The sequence below is a fragment of the Photinus pyralis genome, unplaced genomic scaffold (assembly GCF_008802855.1).
Source record: "Photinus pyralis isolate 1611_PpyrPB1 unplaced genomic scaffold, Ppyr1.3 Ppyr1.4_LG4, whole genome shotgun sequence".
NCBI classification, from domain to species: Eukaryota; Metazoa; Arthropoda; class Insecta; order Coleoptera; family Lampyridae; genus Photinus; species Photinus pyralis.
This window is the reverse complement of record NW_022170511.1, coordinates 43,805,434-43,826,669: the sequence shown is the minus strand read 5'-3', so window position 1 is coordinate 43,826,669 and position 21,236 is coordinate 43,805,434. Positions and strand designations below refer to the sequence as shown.

Sequence of the window (21,236 nt, the reverse complement as noted above, 5' to 3'; positions counted from 1 at the left end):
GACTAGAAACCAATTTCGAAAGAAAATTCAAAGGGCTGTAACTTTTGATCTAGTAGCCCAATCTGGGAACTGTTTGAAATTATGGATTCTACAGGCCACGCTCTATAAGAAAAATTTTTTTTCCGGGTCTATCTGAGACAATTTTTTTTGAGGACCGAAAAAAAAGGCAGTGTATAACCTTCCTTTTTTACCAAAAATTGACTGCACCAAAATTTCTCGGGAAAACACTTTTTTTATTAATTTTGGTACGTAGAATCCAAAACAATTCGTACTTTTTCGATCAGACTTCTCAATCAAAAGTTATAGAGCTATGCTAAAATTATAACATTTTAGCATAGCCTGAGGATGGCCAGTGGCCGAAATCGATCGCTACAGAAATAAAAGCAAATACGTCAAAATAATTTCCATGCAAGACAGTTAAGTTATTTAAAATTTGTTGTTCTTTATCAAGTACAGCAAAACATTTAAATTTTTTGTACTGCATTTTGTTGATTTCTATTACCATGGTTGCGACTTACTCCAGGATCAAGAAACATTTTGCTCCAATCGGATAAATTAAGCTTTAGTGTTATAAAAAATTTTATACAGGGTGTTTTATAGTTTAAAATAAAGGTCTCTTCCCATTAAAACCTCGCTCGGAATTAAACTGGACATCGTCCTTTTACGTGCCTATAAAACACCTAGCTATTAAGGATCTATAAAGGTTCTTCAAGAGACGTCTCTTAAACAGCGTAATAAACGCTCTTAGGGGACTTAACGACTCAGCTATTAACTAGGTGCTTTATAGGTACTTTAAAGGACGATGCCAATTTTTTTAACGGAGAGAGTCCTTTCAACTATAAAACAACGTGCTATCTTCACGATTTTTTTATAGCACTAAAGCATATTTTATCCGAATTCGTCTTTTATTAATTATGATCATGAAGGAAAAAGGCTGGCGTAGGTAGTAACCAAGGTAATAGAATCAACAACATTAGGTACCAAAAATTAAGCAGCGTACTTTACGTAGGGTATAAAGGATGTTACCATTGACGAAGTACTTTATAAGACACAATGAATTTTATAGATAACTTAACAAACGAGTTTAAGGGTCAATTGCACCGTCAAAATTAAGTATCCCTTAAAGTTAAACATAACTTAAATACCAGCAACAATTGTCTTAATAATCGTTGCCATAGATTTTAAGTTCGACTTAACTTTAAGCAAGGCTTAAATTTGTTGGTGCAACTGGGACTAAATGAATTTAATTTGCCAGTGTTATAAAAAATCAATTAAAGGCTTTCAAAGCCTCTACAAGATCTATAAAAGGCTCTTATTAGACGCACTGACATTTATACACAGTTAGAGGTTCTAAAGACCACTAAACTGTTGGAGTAGGTAATCATTGGTTAATTCGTCAAGGGCTGAAAATTGACCAATTGATATACGGCACAAAAAAAAACAAAAGTTGGCAACTCTGTCTTCAACATTTTTTCTGGCATATCTTCGGAAGTAATCGGATTTTTCCGGTTTTTCTTAACAGCATGATATGGGCAACTTTTCCCTAATTTGCCCATCGTCCCATCTTCTATGGTTTTTGGGATCTCCACGATAGATATTCTGATCTTGGACACAATGTATACGGTGCTATAGGGGAGTATAACCCTTTCGACAAATCTTAGGAACAGAAATGAAAATTTGAATATAAGCTTTTTATGGGGGATTTATTATCCATGTCTGATAAATTTTGTATACAAAATCGTGCCTTTTCGTAAAAAGTAAAAATTTTTTTATGAAAGTAATTAGGTCAAGACTCTTATTAAGATTTTTAGTTAGGCATCTATTGCGTATATTAACTAGTTAATTTATTTTATCTTTGTGACCAAATACCAAAAAGAAATATTAGTGATTTCTTTAAATATACTTTTCATTTGCATTTTCCACTGTGGCCCCTGGCCCATATGAAAAATTTTGTTTTGGCCCCATGTCTGCTATAAGGCTCGACCTAGGTGACGTGTGACCATCATAGGAAAGATTGCACTTTTTCTAACAAGCACTCGGATAATGCAACTAGCTCAAAATCTTATTTTTGTACTTGCATGAAATTGTTTCATTCCCTAGACAGTTACATTTCCCAAAGCGACATCTTTTTCTTTGTCTTTATATTGAAAATGCACTTCAAACCGAAACTATTGTACTGGGAGAGTAGTCATGCTCCGTCGACAGCAGCTTTGTTTCTAAACATTTCCTAACTAGTGATCTAGTTTACCTCGCCTAATTATATTTAATTGTAAGTTCGCAAACACACTGGTATAAAAATATTATTATTTTCATTAATCTATAGGTCGGTGCATAGGAGCTTAATTAATCTAAATTACACAATAATTCTAAATAATTACGCGATTTATTATAGTTTCTAGGAGGTAATTAGCTATTGAAACGCGCCGCTTTTCTATTCATAATTGTTTCAATTAATTATCGAAATTATCATTTTCGAGGTTAGTGCACTCTGAAATTTGCTACGTTGGTACCATAAGCGGGAATTAATTTATTCTTGTAGTTACGTTACGCGAACCAGAAAAAAGTTAATGAAGCGAAGATGAATAAACAGAAAAATATGATTGGGGAAAAAAAGGCTTAGAGATCAATAAGAGAAACGGCGTGTATTTATATAGATATCGGGCGTAGGAAAGCCGCATCGGCCATGAATCAAGTGAAGATGCCCTTAGGGTTGTATTGTTTATCAGCTGTCCGGTAGCCGGCTCTCCCCGAGCTCGCGGTTATTGGGGCCGTTTGTATCATTTTGACAACATAATAGAAAACCGCACTGCTCTTAGATTAAGGCGCTGGTCGCTTCTTTAGCCATTTATGTCAACAATACTTTATACGGGCCATCAATAACGCGCGAGTTTTTCCTAAAACAGGTGAAACATTTACAAAGGTCCACTTTGCTCTCGAGTAACAGAAGTAGTAACCCAATCGAGGATACGCGCGGCCTTAAGATGTTGAAGGATTTTAGTCACAGTTGAATAAACGCGCCGCCGAGGCAAACAAACGGCTGATGCTCGCTTGGGCGGAAAATTAAATAATTTCTACATTCAAAAGATGCCTTTTTCGTTTGTTTTCTTCGCGAAAATAATTTACGTTCCCGATCGGCCAGACCGAAAAGTACAGGAAAAACCGCGCGCTATAATTAAAAAAGGAGGAAGAATCCGATCATCCCCTAATTGTGTGTAACATCTGCTCAAAATATGTATTTTAAACAAATGCTCTTTCGCCGCAGGATTTTCTAGATATTAAAAAAGTCCAGGTGTACTTTCGGCTTTTTTGTACACGATGACAAGTGATGATGGATCTGTCGAGAATTTCGCATGGCTTCGTGCCAGATTACGCACTTATAATGCTAATGGCTGTATGTTGTTTAAACAATTTAATTGTCGGTTTTTCGTGATCGATCGGCGATTATCGACGCAAAGTGCACTTATGGGGCCATGTGCCGATCGTCACCTCGATAGGGATGCAAAAAAAGTTCTTGAGTGAAAAAAAACCGTAACTGTGGGCCATATATTAATCTTTATCTTATCGCGTAAACGTTTTCGGCAAATCTGTGCGTTGCATATGCCTTCGTGCAATCGTCTCTTCAATACGCAACACACACGCACTTTCGTCTATAAAATAGATGTTAAATGGCTCATATAGCAAAGCCACATAATACGAAATTGATATCTCAAAAAAGATACATAAAATGTGGCGGCGATTTCTTTCAAATCCACCCCAAATCGCAAAATTGAAAGGGTCGTGTGTTTGGATTTAGTTCATTGTATTTCGTGACTTTACATTTTTATCCCTTAATAATAAAAAATGCAGTTGACCAAATTTTTAACTGCAAAAAATAATTCTTTAAGACACCCCGATTCCTCCCTTTATTTACTTTAATTTTGTTACAGATACTTTTTTCGGTCGACAATAGACGTTACGCCATTATATTTTTCTTTTATCCTATTTTGATTTTTGCAGTAATGCTTGTATATCATATTGGATTACGCCGAGCGTAAATTTGCTTTAAACAATTTTATACCTAACCGACTAACGGCCGAAGGACCTTTTTTCGTTCGACGCCAAATGAGTACAAACAAGGGATATTTTATAACCTACAATACATCTGTTATTTCTCCCTGTGTTACGAGATTACATAAGTAATAATATAAGGGAAACAACCCTTCCTTACTGGCGGGACTGTACTTATATTACATGATCGATATTTAAACTGATCCTCCGGTTTAAAATTCGCTTACTGGATTGCTTTCGCAAGATGCGTGAATGATTCTCAGACGCATAATTTTATTTTCTTCGTGAAAAATTGCATCCTGTTCGTAGTAGATGGAGAAGTCTAATCGAAAAAGTACAAATTGTTTTGGATTCTACGCACCAAAATTAATTAGAAAAAGTGTTTTCCCGAGAAATTTTGGTGCAGTCGATTTTTGGTAAAAAAGGAAGGTTATACACTGCCTTTTTTTGAGCCCCGAAAAAAAAATTGTCTCAGATCGACCCGGAAAAAAATTTTTCTTATAGAATGTGGCCTGTAGAATCCATAATTTCAAACAGTTCCAAGATTCGGCTACTAGTTCAAAAGTTACAGCCCTTTGAATTTTCTTTCGAAATTGGTTTCTAGTCGATATCCATAGCCTGAGGATGGCCAGTGACCCAAATTGATCGCTACAGAAATAAAGGCAATTTCTTTCTTACCTACCCTTTAATGTTGTGGATTTTAAAAATGCAGGGTGGTTCAGACCCTATAACTCGGGGGCTTCATACTAATATTGTTGTTCGCTATCGAATGACCCGAAAATTGGATCCTCCCAATCCCACTTCTGGGAGAGGGGGTGGTGGGGGGGGGGACTTTGTAATTTCAAATGGGAACCCACATTTTTATTCCATATCTCGATTCTGCTAAAAAAATATGAGTTTACTCGAAACATCGTTTTCTACTCAGCTCATGGCAATAAATAATAATGAAATTAAAAAATTGTAATGTGAAACATTTTACTGCAATTAGTTCCAGCGATTACAGCGCCACATGTTACCACGACAAAGAAACGTTTCTTCACACCTTTTTGAGTAGAATCGAGATATGGAATAAAAATGTGGGTTCCCATTTTAAATTAGAAAGCTGTGAGTCGCCCTTAGAAGTTCTAGTTAAGTAGATATAATTTCCCGTGTAAACAAAAATTCCAAAGGTGACTCGACAGCAACTCATTTTTTATCGCATACTAAGGCATATTAAATGGGGTAATTTCTTTCCGAAAGAGTTAGGTACAATTTTTTTTCGTGCATCGAGGATACTTCGGAAACATTATTCTTTCCATACAATGAGTACAAAAAGATCATTTTAGAACCATTTTCTATATTTTTGTCTGAATGCGCTATTTTATTTTAAATTCAAGGTAGTACCTATCTGTCATAGTTTTTGACAGTAGGTATGTCAATTTTTCTCGGAGGTGCAAGAGTCCATTCAAAAATTAATATCTCTTAAACTGTTCAAGATAAGTGAGTGCTCTTTTTTTAATCGATTCCTTAAAGTTGAAGACATTTTTTAAGTGACCGCCGAAAAGCTTGAAAAAGTTTCCAAAGCTGCTGCGATTTTTCAAACTTAGCAATAAAAAAATTTAAAAAATTTCAGTTTTTAAAATTGAAACTACTATTTATGATGCTGTGGATTTAAATTTTAAGGCCACTTTTAATAACATTCAACTGACTCTCCATCTTTTATACCAGATTTTAGTAATAAAAATAATCCGGTGCTGGGAGAAGAACATATGCTCATATCTATTTCGTGGACTGTGTCCCCTTCTGATTTACGGTCTAAGGAGCGAGCGCGCAAAATTGACAGTACTCAGGGCCTATTAACTACGAGAACGCGGACTGGTATTAGGTAAAGTCACTAAATATAGAAAGTACCGCAATCCATTGGGCTCGTGTGTTAGAGAGAGAACGCATGATTTTTGCCCAAAAATGGCAGAAGTTACCAGATTCTAGTAACTTTAATGTTAGGGATTGTTCCACCTGTTTGGAGATATCTGTATATATTTTTATAAAACATGACAGTACTGTGAAGTTAGGTTATAAAAAATGACAGCTATTCAGGTTTTATTTGTCAATTTTTTTAAGTTGGCAGCAAATTTGCCCAAAAATGGCGGATGATTGCGGTACTTTCTATATCTAGTGACTTTAGTATTAGGGGTTGAAATGGAGAGCAGTTTATAGAACCTAGTTGTAGGTTCTATTGGTCCCCTTGACAGAATAATAATAATGCTTTTATTATAAGAAGCGTAGTTCAGCCTAGGTCTCCTTCTTACGCAACCAAGATTTAAGGCACTATTTGACCTTACTGTCGGCCGTAGTACATACAACTAACCTAAAATCAATGTAACTTTCTTTGAAACACTTCATTGCATATTCATGATAAAATTAAAATTATAAGAGGAAGAATTAATTAATCCTTTTAGCTTAAGTTAATATAATTTACGAGCAGCTTGCGTAATTAACAAACTTAATTATATGTCCAACTACAAATATAATTGACAGCCGAACGCATAGTTTTCGCATTTTACTTTGTTCTATAGCATTGTGTTTTGTTGTAAAGTAAATACTACAGGGTTGGACACACACCTTTCAAATAAGGTGTCACTCCACTATTATTTCCATTTTAAATTTTTTTACATGAGGGTTGTTGTGGAGAGGGGGTGCTTGATAATGGGTTGATTTTTGCGTAAAAATCTATCCCCCGAAAACCAATGTTTAATGATTTTTTTATAGTCTCAATATCAACTGACTTATTATTTATTGTTACAAACTACACAGGGCAGAGCCCTAATTACGTAGCAGGTATCTATTATCTATTAATTAAGCGTTGCTGAAATAATCTAATAACAACATTCAACTAAAAAAGGATACAAACTTTCACCTACAAAAAAATAAAAAAATATGATGTGGGGTGTAAGAGGCCCTACTAGTTTTTTTTTCTTTTTTCTTTTATCCTTAATCGAAATCATAATGTTTTATTAATTGTTTAGAGAAAATGTTAAATATTACAGTAATATTACATTATTAAGGGAATGGCTCGTTATTTTTAACCATTCCATAGCTCACTGAATGTTTTCGAGCTTTAAATTTTACTCCCATAATGTTTACAAGATTTTTTTTAAATCGCCTGGCGCTCCAACGTCTTTCTGATAGCTAACATTTTGATTTTTTAGAGCATTTTTTGGGATATTCTTTCACATTTTTTACTTTTAGGACGTCATTTCCATACCCTTTCTCTAAAAATGGTCAAGCGACTATTATTACAGAACGGATTTCTATAGACTACCTACAAATTGTCAAAATTAGCCCATTAAAAATGGCGAAATATGCTAATAATCTAAATACGAACGCAGAATAAAAGAAAGCAAACAAAATTATATTGGCGAAATAAATACACAATAAGACAGTATTGATCCTTGAGGTACTCCAGATAGGCCATTTTGCCCAATTACGATTCCGCTACTCCAGATTTTGTGAACCAAGTAAATTAATTTCAATTATAAGTGTACGGTCCTAATTAGATTACGTCTACGTTTCTTGTTTCGTATATAAAAAATGACGAGATTTATATTGTGACAGCGAACGACCGTTCTCCGAGATGTCAAAGAGAAATGTAACCAAAAACGCAATTAAACGAGGGGTAAAAAACGGTCGAATAATTTAGGATGTGTGACAGGAACGATTAAGATCAAGAGACTAAAAGAGATACATACAACTTCATTATGTAAGGGCGTAAAGGGTCACAAAACATTTCAACTCAAATAAAACGTTTTCAACGGGCGCACTTTTAGTCTGTCACTTCTAATCTATTCCTTAGTTTTAAACGGGCACCGTAAAACAACCCACCAGGCGCCATAGCCCTTTCCTTTTTTAAACACGTTAACGTAAACAGCAGCGCCGTATTTTTTTCGTAGCGGGTTGTTGTTATTGCATTTCGTGGAGGTAAATTACAGGAAGCTCTCCCGGATAACGGCTAGTAAAAGTTGTGCTGGCGATTATGGGCTAATGAAATATTCAAGCGCCGCCGCTTTTTTTTCGGGACGCGGTGCGTCATCGGAAGGTGGCGTAAGGCGGCCGCGTGCGTTATCTAAGCACTAACACGTGAAAAAAGGGAAAATATTGCTACAAAAAATATTAGTCTTTCATTTAGTTCGAAATGTAAAATAACAACGGTCGCAGCTAGGGGTTTGGTTTGCATCAATTTTTACTTAAATCGTAATAATTACTTAATTAATTAAATCGTTTATCGGGCTTCGTCCTTTTACGATTTTAATTTCAATCCGATTATTAACTTTTCAAACAAAAGTTGCACGGCGCGGTGATGGGGCGGGGGAGAAACTTAGAATGATGAGGAAGAATTTATATTTTAAAAGTATGAAAAGAGATCAAATTGAAATTCTGTAGGCCTATAAAAGTCAAAATACTTTTAAAATTATGAATGTTGATATTAAAAACGTTGATCAAAAAAGAAACACTCGCGCCGTTTGCATAGAATTCAAATAAAAACGGCGTGCGCGCTCCCACGTAAACTTTGGAAATTAATTTTTTGCCTCATCTCGTCACAACTTACTCGAAATGAGCAATATTAATTTGCGCGACGCTACAAACGACCCTCTCGATTGCACTCCGTTTGTGCTATAAATTCCGCTTTTAGCCTAATTATGTTAATCCGATTGAGCCGAAGAAGATCGAAGGGCAGGGCTTGGAGATGATGTTCTCTGACGAGCACAGCTGAATCGTACCTAAACCAATACAAATTTGGACAACAGAGCAGAACCTTACCGACGAAATTGATTCTAATGAATCCATATCCCCTCCTCAGACCCCCCCCCCCCTGTTTTTTACTTAAAACTCTAAGCCCTGCGGAGAACTCTCGTGATACTTTCAAAAGGGACCATCGGACTTGTTTTGACAGATCGTAGTGCTAAGTTCGATAGTCTCACATCCAAAATTGTCATGTAGTTTTGGGTGAAATTGTAGTACCGGAAGGTCTGGGGTGTATTCCAATGTGCCCCCCACCCCCAGTAAACGAAAATTAGTTCTCTTTTTCTACAATCATCACTATCATGAAATTATTCGTATACTCATACGAGTGAAAACCTCTTTCCATGATCTCTCCATATTTCCGTTTCATATTCTCCTCTCTTTTTTGTTAAATGTAGTAGCGACCCTTCCTCTTTTTTTTGCATTTTTTATCCCTTTTTTCACACTGAAAGATTCTAGAATTAAATTGCAGATACATTAATGATTCTATAATCTCACTATCGTTTTCGCCCCCAGGGGGGTAAATGAAGATCTTTCCGCTAATTGTAGAGAAACGAACATTGCATCTTTCCTTCCTGGGGAGTATTCCATACTCCTCAGGGAATACTCCTCAGACCTCTCGGTTCTAAATTCTTCGTCAAAACGTCTGGAGCTTTTAGCACTTACACCTTAATTTTAGAAAAATCTTAAGGGATTAACATTTTGGGGGTGATCATACCACCAGGGGGTGGGGGGTGGGGGGGGGGGTTACGCTGTAAACGAAAATCTTTCCGATAACTGTAGAAAAATGGACATTGTACCTTTCCTTCGAATTATAGTGCTAAAGGCTCTAAACGTTTTACGTAAGATTGTAGAACCAGGGGATTTGGGGCTATGAAGATCTTTATGATAATTGTAGAGAAATGAACATTTGCAGCTTTCCTTCCTGGGGGGTATTTTATGCCTCTGAAACGGCGCGGTTCTAAATCCTTCCCCAAAACATTTCGAGCCTCCATAATTTTAGGAAAATTACATCTTTTATGGCGGTTCCATCGGGATTTTTAGAACTCTACGCTATACTAATCAAATTAAAGCACCTGTATTGTAAAGTAGAGCAGAAACATGTTCTCCAATTTTTAATCGTAGAAAAAACCTAAAAAAGCTGCAAATCGAGCCCAAAAAAAAGATCTTCTCCATCCAAAAACCTCAATTCTGAAAATGTGAAAACGAAAATTTTGACTTTTAGAGTGTTAAAAGGTAAAAAGTGCCTATTTTAGATATTTACGTATAATCCAGTGGCGTAGTAAAAAAAATTTTGAGATTTGACGCAATGTTGGTATTTTGTAAAGCAATAGGTAAATACTCTGTATATCTTAACATCAATTTTTGTCATTCTTCTTCATGGTATACTTTATTTATTTTAGCAATGAACCAAAAATAAAAGCCTTATTTTTTAGGGTTTTTAAATAGTAGGCCTTGGATTCACGGAAATTTTGTTTTTTTATGGTATCCATGGTAACTAAGATAGCCGCTAGCAATCAATAAAAATAGCTAACGGTAGAAACATGTCATTTCAAAATTTTGCAAATGTGATATAAGATATAATGCTCACCAAGAAAGACTGCCGGTCACAGAACACAGGTGATTCCAGTCTACAATCGTATCTGAAAAACATACGATTGTAGACCGGCATCAAGCGCTCTATGTCCGGCATTCTCTCCTGGCGAGCCTAATATGGTTATATAAAAAAATATAGGTTAAGATGTACAGGGTGCTGCAGAAAAAATACCAGCTTTGGATCAAATCTCTGTAACGATGGTCCAAAATTGTTTACTACGCCCCTGGATTCCACGTAAAAATATCCAAAATATGCAGTACATGTTTTTTTACACGGGTAGTAAGCTATGATAATAATAAATAGTCTTTATACAAAAGGAAGAAAAAATAAGGAAAACCCCTCGATAAAACATACATTTATGGTGAAAAGCTAACGGCGCGTTTTGATGCTTAAAATAGTAATACAACTGCATATCGTCAGCATAAAGATGACAAGTAGTACGCTGCAAAACCGTGAGTATAGAATAAAGGACCAGTCATTGATCCCTGAGGGACACCTCTATTGATAATCTTAAATTGGGACAGTTTATCATTACATTTTACAGCATTTGACTAGGTTTATCGCTGAGATATCAAAGTCTATACAGTCTGTTTCAAATTAAGTCGAGACTATTGCCAACTTTCTTAAATTGGAGAGTTAAAAATACGGTTAAATTATCCAAAACGTGTATTTTCTACTGAATCGAAATTTGTAATTTAAAAACAAATCAACATCGCATTTTTCAGATAACAGAAATTTTATACGAAATACCCTGTATATTATTCTACCATATGATAGCTTATTAAATTCTCTACAAAAGTTCTTAATGTATCATATCCAAAATACTTCAAATAAGCAAGTTGTTTCAATTATATCCATTTCGATCTAGTTATCCATGAAAATGATAAAAATACACAATATAGTATTTAAAACAATAACTAAAACTAGGGTTTTTTGATACAAGGTTGTTAACAAAACAGAAATAACAAATGAAATTAAGTAATACATATAAAAATAACTTAAAGTTACTACTTGATACTTGTATTAAAGAAGGTGTACAAAAACGTTTTCATTTTTTTCAGTAGGTATAGGGTGCGTAAAAAACATAAACTTAACAGCGCTATGTAATAAACTTTAAAGTTGGCTCTGAGATACTGTACAACAAACAAGGTAGTTTACCATTTTCATGGATAACTAGATCGAAAAGAAAATAATTGAAAAATCATGGTTATTTGAACTATTTTGGGTATGGGGCATTACGAACTTTCGTAAAGAATTGAATAAGCCATCATACGATGTAATAATATACAGGGTGTTCCATATAAAAATGTGGAGGTGTCGTGATCGAGAGTGTGGAAGGTCTTGGAGTAGGCAATTAATACCAATGCTGTCACAAAACCTATAGCTCTAAATACATCAGCGATAACCGGGTCAAAATCCGGATTGCATGTCAGGTAATATATTGTTAACGGACAAGTGCCTTCTAATTTGATTTTCCAGCTCCTTCTCAAGTATCTTGGAGAGGGCTGGTAGAATACTGATGGGGCACAAATCTCCAAAACTGTTATGATCCTTCTTTTTTTGGCAGGGGGAGTACAAAAGATAAATCATTACGATCATGCAAAAGCGTATTAATGTTTAAATCGCCTAGAAAGATAACATGTTCATGAGAGGGGCAAAATAAATGGCCACCTCCAGCTGTATAATGATGATGATAGCATCCTAAAATGTTTTCATCCTGTATCTCAGAAACAAGCGTAACTAGATTGATTCTGTATTACAAATTTCCCAAAAAAAAGTGCCACAGGCTCACGAAAACAACAATCTCTTAAAAACAGCTGAGATACACTACAGTCTCAACCAAAATAGGACACACGGTACCGGGATTATCGTGATATTTCATTTAACTCATTCTGATACAGAGAATTTCCAAAAAAATACATTTTCAGTGTTTATAATGGGACACCCTGTATATTTTTATAGTTTTGAGTAGCCCTGGATTTGCTGATTATAAATAATATTGTATAAAGTTAATAACAATGCTATAGCCGTTGAAGAAGTATAAAAAAAATAGTTTTTGCAAGACATTTAGTCACCTGTTCATTTTCTGAAAAAAATGCGGTTCGTGAAACTGAAATTTTCATTATTCATTTTTCAGGAAAGTCATACGATGATCTCAAAAATGTGTTCAAGGCATTTGATTCCATGTTTTGGCAAATAAGTCACGGAAATTCCTTGAGAAAAATTTCAGTCTTCAAAAGCTTTAATCCAAAAGTTTCCCAGAGTGTCTAAAAACATCGAATAACATTCTTAATTCCATTAAAGACATGTGGATTTATTGATCTTTAAGAAGGTTCAAGGTTCTCAAAAGTATTTTAAAGTGCTCCACAGCCCCATACCTTGAATCTTAGTATTTGAAAGCATACAAAGTTCACTAAGTTTTTGTGGAGTCTTTTTCGGCATGTATTAGTCCTTAAGGATCTTCAAATGCTTTTAAGAAGTCTGTAAAAGATTTTAAGAGGTATCGCGTAAAAAAATTAATTTTAATTGTTATTCAGCCCTGATACCCCTGTGATGTATCACTAACGTTAAACTTAACGTGCAGGTTATCTCCAGAAAACGTTATTTGCCCTATACTAAATAACGTTTTTGACAGATAACCCCTCTGGATAACCCGCACGTTAAATTTGACGTTTCTGATGGGCTGAATAATAGTATCAGACACGTGTTGTACTCAAAAGCTAATTTCACTAGGTTGCTATACAAAGTCAGTGCAAATTTAATGCGTCAAGAATCAAGATAATTTCCATCCAAGATAGTTATGTTATTTTAGATTCTCAAAAATTCAAATTCAAAAGTTAATAACGATCTTTGTTAAACCCACAATTATAAATTGAAAATTTTCAAAAAGAAGTCCATCAAAATGGAAATTAGAAGTCCTTTGGTTTTGGTTAATTTATGCAAGTTTCTTTTTTGCAAGTAGATTATTATACCTGCCTGCTGGGCAGGTGGATTGTTTACTATAAAATATGGCAATTTGGACGAGAGATATTGAACTATTTAATGTTTTTATTTCACATGGAAGTCATTAACAATATTATAATTAATACGTATACATTTAAACTCAACATGAATTTGTAATATTTCCTAAAGGAAACGCACAAGATTTGATCCCCCTCCGGCCCTTAACAAAGCAATCGGTATGGCAAGTAGACCCCAAGCGAAAATCTTCGAAAACAAATATTGTAATTAACACAAAGAATGCGAACTCACTTTGATATGTAATTAGCTCGGAGTAAACTCGATGTAATTGAAATTCCGTATAGCAGAGGGGGGTGAAGGAAAATAAATGGGTCCTCTGACGCGCGCACTCGTTCGCGCCCTTGTGGGGCAAACGCCAAAAAAAAATACAATAATTTAATCTCGTAAAAGTGAAATGGAAAAGACAGAAGCGAAACAAATAAAATTGCGGTTAACGAGTTTTTCGGCCGAAATTAAGAAGCTATTTCATGGCGGAACACGAATAATAGGATGGAATTGCATGGAACCACAAAACGGAGCGAACTTCAAAGGGTATTCCTAATTTATTTCAATTAAGAAAATGGAGTTACTACTTTAAACATCTTTCCGACTTGATCAAATATTTCCGAATGTTTCGAAACTTTTTACGGCCGGATTTTTTTTCCTTTAATTACCATCTTTATGGCTTTATTAAAATGTAAACCATAAATTTCCCTTTACTCCTCTATTAGATGTTAACACAGTGTACAATGCAGAAGGTGATTTGCATATAATTAGTTGTGATACCTGCGCGTAATTATAACCTGGGGAATTGTAGAAATGCAAATTTAAATAATTGTTAACATTGTTAATGCGAATGTAATAAGCAGGTGCACTGAAAGAGAAACATATTCAGTTCACACAATATTATAATGAACTGACAAGGAGTGATACAAATTAATTCGAGGCTTTATCTTTAAATTACCTTCGAGGTTATGTCTGCGTGTGCTTCCGGATGTGCTTTCCGCATTATTAATTTCTCTAGCCGAGAATTCTTTCGCCTTTTTGGCTAGAAATTTTATAACCAAAGGTAGTGACAACAGGAAGCGTTATTACTTCCTTCGCTCTCGCTTTTTTGCTAATTTTTGTACATAAAAGAGGCAGAACTCATCAGGAAATGGCATAAAAAATTAAAATTTCAAATGCTATTTCGAGGTAATCGTCTATTTTTCGAGACCTTTATGACGCATTTTTTTCATTGCAAACTATTACGATGAAGGTGAAGGTGAAGGTGCTCTCTTAACCCGCGCCCATGCTCTACGAAAAATGAACAGAACCCAGAAATAAATTAATTAATTTTACCTTCTACCCCGAGAACTATAGACCAATAGATCTCGAGGACTACATTGCACCCCCATCGACTGTTATATACAGGGTGAGTTTTTTTTCATTTTAAGCATTAGGATCTCGGAAACCGTAAGACATAGAGATTCGGTTAAATGAGGAACTAGTTGTCGTTTTAAGAGCTTATTCAAGATATGCTTTTGTTTTGTGAAAAAATCCACAGTTCACTAGATCTGAGCGAAAAACAGATTTAGTGATTTTTCTTTTAAATGTTGTAGAATCGTTAGCATTAGAAATACAGAAATATGCATAGAACAAAAATTGTAGATTTTTTTCGCTTAATAAGATACATTTATTAATATTTATTCGTCTTTTATAATTTTCGAGTTATAACGCAAACTTACATTTTTTTAAATTGTAATCATAGTTGGCTGTGACATTTTTAAAAAGTGAATTTTTTTCTGTTTGCAATGATATAAGAATCATTGTACTTACTTCGACAAATAAACGTATTAAATGTATTATTAAGAGTATAGTAAAAACAGATTTTGCCATGGGAAACATTTTTGTTCTCTTAATTACTGTCTATTATAATATTTAACTTGAAGTTAGTTGTGCGGTGGGGCACCGTTGTGTTGAAACCAGCGTAAATTACGTCGTGTTTCCAAATCTAACCCATCCTGCATATCTTGAAATTCATTTGGTAGAAAATGAAGATAACATTGGCCTGTCCAATTTTCGTCGTAAATGAAAGGTACCTATCTCACTAGATATTGTTTTCCATGGCCAACTCTGTTTACTTACCTCTCACTAATACGAAAATTACTGCAGGGCGTTTATTTATTAAAGTACATTTAGCAAGCCTTATATCGTTATAAAGAGAAAAAATTGTCCTTTTTAAAAATGTCAAAGTTAACTATGACTACCATTTAAAAAAATTAAAGTTTGTATTATAACTCAAACATTGTAAGATAAAAATAAATTAGTATGTTCATTATGTTAATTGTTAAGCATTAAAATGTCTAAAACTTTTATTCGTGTCATTTTGTTGTATTTCTAATAATGATTCTACAACAGTTAAATGAAAAATCACTAAATCTGTTTTTCGCTCATATCTAGTGAACTGTGGATTTTTTTCAAAAAACAAAAGCATATCTTAAATAAGCTCTTAAAACGACAACTCTTTCCTCATTTAACCGAATCCGTATGTCTTATGGTTTACGAGATCCCAATGCTTGAAATTAAAAAAAAACTCACTCTGTATTAAATAAAAATAGGGAAACTGGGTGTTCTTTGAACCATTTTTGCTACACTGTTGATGGTACAGCCTAATACGTTAAACATTACAAGTAAATCGACCTGAAAAACACCTTAACGGAGTAATTCGAATAATAACCCAGTACTCAATAAACAAAAGGACCATTGTGACCAAGAGATTAATTTTTGTCAACTGTGACGTTGCAGATTCTGTCGAATTTGACACCCTCCGAGACTGCCTTCTGTTACTAGTCAACTTCAAAGAAAAAAATTTTCCAGTCGAGTCAAAAGGCGTACCCGTATTCAAATTTGAACGGCGTGTTAAAGTAAGTTTATGTTTATTTTATTCTAAATCATATCCTTCAGGGAGTATTATTATTATTTTAAAATTTTTAAACCAATTTTAAAAAAAAGGTTCCGGTTTAGTATGCGGTCTACCGACCCAAACTGAATTTAGTATGCGGTCTACCATGTTGTTAGCGGTTTACGTTAAGAAATTCTATATACAGTCTTGGTAGTGCTGGATTAATTAATTTCAAAAGTTACTATTAGCAACAAACAATTCATTCAAACTGAACAAGTACATATGTTATACACCTTGCATGCATTGTCTTGTCTATACAGGGTGCCCATTATGTATAGAATATAGTATATATCTCGATAAATAACGACTGTATAAAAAAATTGTTTATATAAAAGTTATTTGACATTATTTCTCATAATGAGGCAGCAATCAGTTGTTTTTATTTCAGAAAACAAATGAGTAACGAAAAACAATTGAATTTTTTAAATTTTAAATTACAACAATAACATTAATCCTGCATCAAAATAAAACAAATGAACATGTACGTTTCTTATTAAACCTTGAAGACAAAATGAAATTAGCAATAATATGGTTTTATCGCAATAAGTGTTCAAAATATTGTTATTATTAGCTGCAAGGCAGTGAACTAACCTATCACGGAACGCGTGCAATAAATGTCTGAGTATTCTGGGAGAAATTGCTGCAGCAATTATTGTTAATTTCGTGTTGTCTCAAGGTTTAATAGAGACGCACACGTTCATTGGTTTCATTTTGATATAGGATCTATAGATTAATGTTATTCATGTAATTATAATACATTTTACATCATCGAAAAGAAAAAAAAATCTGAGGCTAATGAAAGGGTTGTTTTTCGTTACTCATTTGTTTTCTGAAATCAAAACAACTGAATGCTGCCTTATTATGGAAAATAAAATGTTAAACAACTTCCATATAGAAAAATTTTGTATACAGTCGGTATATTCCATACATAATGGACACCCCGTATACTATTACATTATATCTAATTAATCACGATAAACTTGTCTAATGTCGTCTAAAAATTTAATGAACAAATCCTCCGTGTTGTTATTTAACATTTTCCAGCAAACATAATCCTTGTTCAACTGGAAATAGGAAATAGGTGTAATAGGTGTTTGGGGTTGTCCACCTCTGAAATATCAGTAAGTGTCATATACCTACCACTAATTAACACATCATATTTTTCAAAATTGTGAAATGACATGTTTCTATCGTCAGCCATTTTTATTGATTAGCATTGGCTGTCATGAATGCAATAAAAAAACAAAAGCTCCTCGAATCCATGACCGACTATTTAAAAACCGTAAAAAATGTTTTAATTTTTTGTCCATGGCGAAAATTTAAGGAAATATATAGGTTGTGATACATCAATGCAATCAGGAAAAAGAATGTAAAAAAATTTACGCAAAGTTATACAGGGGGTTGCATTTGAAAATACCAACTTTGAGTCAAATCTCAGAAATGGTGGTCAAAACATTTATTTTTACTACGCTCCTGGATTCTACGTAAAAATATCTGGAGTAGGCAGTTTTTACCCTTTTTTCATCTCAGAAACAAACGTAGGTAGATTGTCATTTTTTTAGAAATCGTTTCGGGATAAGCTGTCGTTTATTTTTAATTTGTTGTTTTTGAAATCGCTTTCAAAAACAAGAAGGGGGTACTGTAACAGGTAACTGGTTAATAGAGTTGAAATTAGTAGAATGTCATTCCAAGAAAGCCACAAAATGCAAGTGGAGAATGTCTATACCGGAAAATAACGTTTCTTGGCAGATAACCTGCACGTTACGTTTAGCGTTTCTGATACATCACATGGCTGAATGTCAACGTTTGTCGGGTCTGCTATTATCTATGTAAATAAAAATGAATGTTTGCCTGTCTGTCTGTCTTGCGATGACTGGGACTAGTATGCCCGCGAACATTTGTTCTTTCGAAAATTTCCAAAGGGAACGACAACGGGAAAAAAGGGAATTCTACGTTTTTCAGTCGAAAATAGACTTGACATTTGCAACGTAGGTTTCTTTGTCGGGAGGTAAATGTCTCTCGGGGTTTAATGTAGAGGGGTTTTTGTCCGGGGGGGATATTGGTCGGGAGTTATTGTCCTGTACCGATAATTAAAAATGAGTTGCTGTCGAGTCGCCTTTGGAAGGTCAAGTTAAGTACGATTTCCCATGTAAACAAAAATTCCAAAGGTGACTCGACAGCAACTCATTTTTTATCGTCGCATGGTATAAGGTTTTCCAAAAGTCCTAGGACGGAGTTTTAAACGAGTGAAGAAAAAAATCTGAATACTTCTGGATCATTAAAGGGTAATTAAAAATATATTTATTTTAGATGGTTCAAAACTGTCATACACCGAGGAGTTTTTTAGGGAGGATAACCCCAAAATTTTTAAATTACCCCTGTCGAGTTTCCCCTTATTATTAAGGTAATTAAACAAAAAAAAACACATCCCCATAAGTCTTTTCCCTTCATCAACTCAACAAGTACCCATTAGAAAAAGTTGAGCTGTTCCTGCCCCACTGAAGTATTTAAATTAACTTTTGTTCGTCACTTCACCTTCGGTTTTCCTGTTAGCAACGTTTGTTATTGTTTCAAGATACCCTGCCGGCAGACAAGAACCTATTGAGTGGGTAAAGAAAGAGTAATGAAACACACAAATCAGCAAGTTGACAGACTGTATATTTAAAGGGCACCTAATCACAGATACAAGTGAACGTTTGTAATCTCATATTTGAATGCAGGGTCGGATTTAATGCTTGTGCGCCCCTAGACGCGAAAAATTTTAGTGGGTAGGTACTTTTGTGAGAAATGTTGAACTTAGAAGTTCAGACTGTATCACTAAATCTAACTTTCTCGTTATCAAAGTGTTGCCTGTTACTCGGATTAACATTATTGCCCAAATTTTATTTCTTAACTTCAAAAAAGATCGCTACGGTCCAAGAAAGTGAGGCTTGCTTATATGAGGAATTATTAGGAAAAAATTAATAAAATGGCAATATTGTCAAAACATCAAAAAGGGAAGGAGTGCAATGTAAAGGTTAACAAATGACATCGAAACAACTAAAAATATACAGTGTTCCGTTTTAAAAAATCAGTTATTTATTTACACTGTAAAAATGGGACATCCTGTACATTCAAAAATAATTTGTGTAGACACACAACCATCTATAGGTTTTTGAAATGTTTAAACTCATTTGGATTAATTAGCGACTTCAATTCTTTGTGAATGAATCCGCCTTTTTTGAATGTCTTTAACTGTTTCGTCCGTGTAGAGGTATATCCAGAAGTGATAAAGATACTTAGAGCCAGAGGCATTCATCTTGAAATACAACTTTAGTCTAAGGTTGCCGTATCCAGGACCTTCAGATCCCTTCTGGACTGAGAAGATCCGGCTAATTAACAGTGTATTTCATGTACTTTATGTAAAAGACTTCGGAATGTTATTCTTTCACAAATGGGAAAGGATTGGAGTTGCTTTTAAATCTGTTGCTGTTGCTGTTAAATCGTCAAATAAAAGTTATTCACTTCATCGGATTGTTAATTTTTGTATATTGTAGTTGTGATGTAAAATGTATCTTTAGCGTTTTCTGCAGTTACCTCTCTTGCTCCAGATTTCCCTCTATATTTACCCTCTGCGAACAATGATTCGGAATTTGCTTCGGCTCTGTTCTTTTGTCCGATGAGGGAAACACGGCCTTTGGCTTTAAATGCATTCTGCTTAAATTTGTAGGAGCCCTTTCGGCATTCTGATTCATTTTCACACTTTTGATCAATTATTTTTAATATACATTCGTTTGCAAATTAAATTGGTTCTTGCAACGATGCGTCCCTAGGCCCGGGCCTTGTGCGCCTCGTGGTAAATCCAGCCCTGTTTGAATGTCACTTAATTAATTTATATACAGGGTGGCCCATTTATCTTGAGGCAATCGGTTATTGCGGAAACTAGCGGGGATATCAAAAAATGGTTTATATAAAATATTATTCTTATGAAGGGGCCCATTTAATGATGCTATGCAGATTTTCGCATTATTGTCCCTTAAGGGTTACTTGTGACAATACCCTCCTTACTCAGAAAAAGCAGCAAAAGTGTATTATTATTTCGATTTTGAATACCACAATTTGACGAATTGCCGTTTATATTTGCTCTTGGATTTTAAAATTTAACTAATAATGTAAATGTGGGAAAGCAATATTAAATAAAAAGGTTTTTTGGTGTATAATTTAGACATATCTGTTTATTTATACGTTAGTCATATACACGATTCCGCACGAAATTGGAATCGAGTACACAAAGGAAGTTTATGTACTCGAATTAGACTAATAGAGGAAAGTTATGAAGTATAATTTACTCATTATTAAATGGTTAGAGTCAGTCATCACTAAATTTAATTTTCAAAAGAAATAATCAATTTCGGGTGTCATATGGTTTCTACTGTTTATTTTCAATTATATTTTTATGTACTAACATTGTTTACATAACATATTTTTTCGAAGATCTGTTCATCATAATTTCGATTCCGGCTCAATTGTATTCTTTAAGTGAAACATTTTAAAAGGCTGTTTATTATATTCATCATGTGGCACCCCTATAACGATAAGAAACTTTTAAACCATCACTTGAAACGGGTAAAATAATGTATCCAAAAGGGAACACGTGTCCGTCTGGAGATAGAAACAAGTCTTTTCGGCTACCGATTTTTTTCAATCTTTATTACCTAATTTTATTTTTAGACAGGGGCGCCACCCTTTCATAAATCGCTGCACTTAATATCTATTTACGTTTTTAACTTGTTATTGTTAACAAAGTCTGCATTTTTTAAATGAGCTCCTATAAATATGAAAACATAAATATGGTTTCTGTATTTAACACGTTATTTCTTCTGCAAATAA

The 21,236-nt window shown here is 34.3% G+C and overlaps 2 protein-coding genes across 4 annotated transcripts in view; one reads left to right on the top strand and one right to left on the bottom strand.

Annotated features, from left to right (window-relative positions):
* LOC116169834 overlaps positions 1 to 21,236 on the top strand; it is a 182,782-nt gene that overhangs the window by 94,194 nt on the left and 67,352 nt on the right. Inside the window, exon 5 of one of the 2 annotated variants that reach the window (XM_031486012.1) lies at positions 16,211 to 16,329. The exons of the other annotated variant lie outside the window; for it this stretch is intronic. Coding sequence (XP_031341872.1) covers positions 16,211 to 16,329 — 119 coding nt within the window. The remainder of the gene's footprint in view (positions 1 to 16,210; positions 16,330 to 21,236) is intronic. 2 annotated transcript variants of the gene reach the window in all.
* LOC116169832 (dachshund homolog 1-like) overlaps positions 1 to 21,236 on the bottom strand; it is a 162,536-nt gene that overhangs the window by 81,153 nt on the left and 60,147 nt on the right. The gene's annotated exons all lie outside the window — the stretch shown is intronic.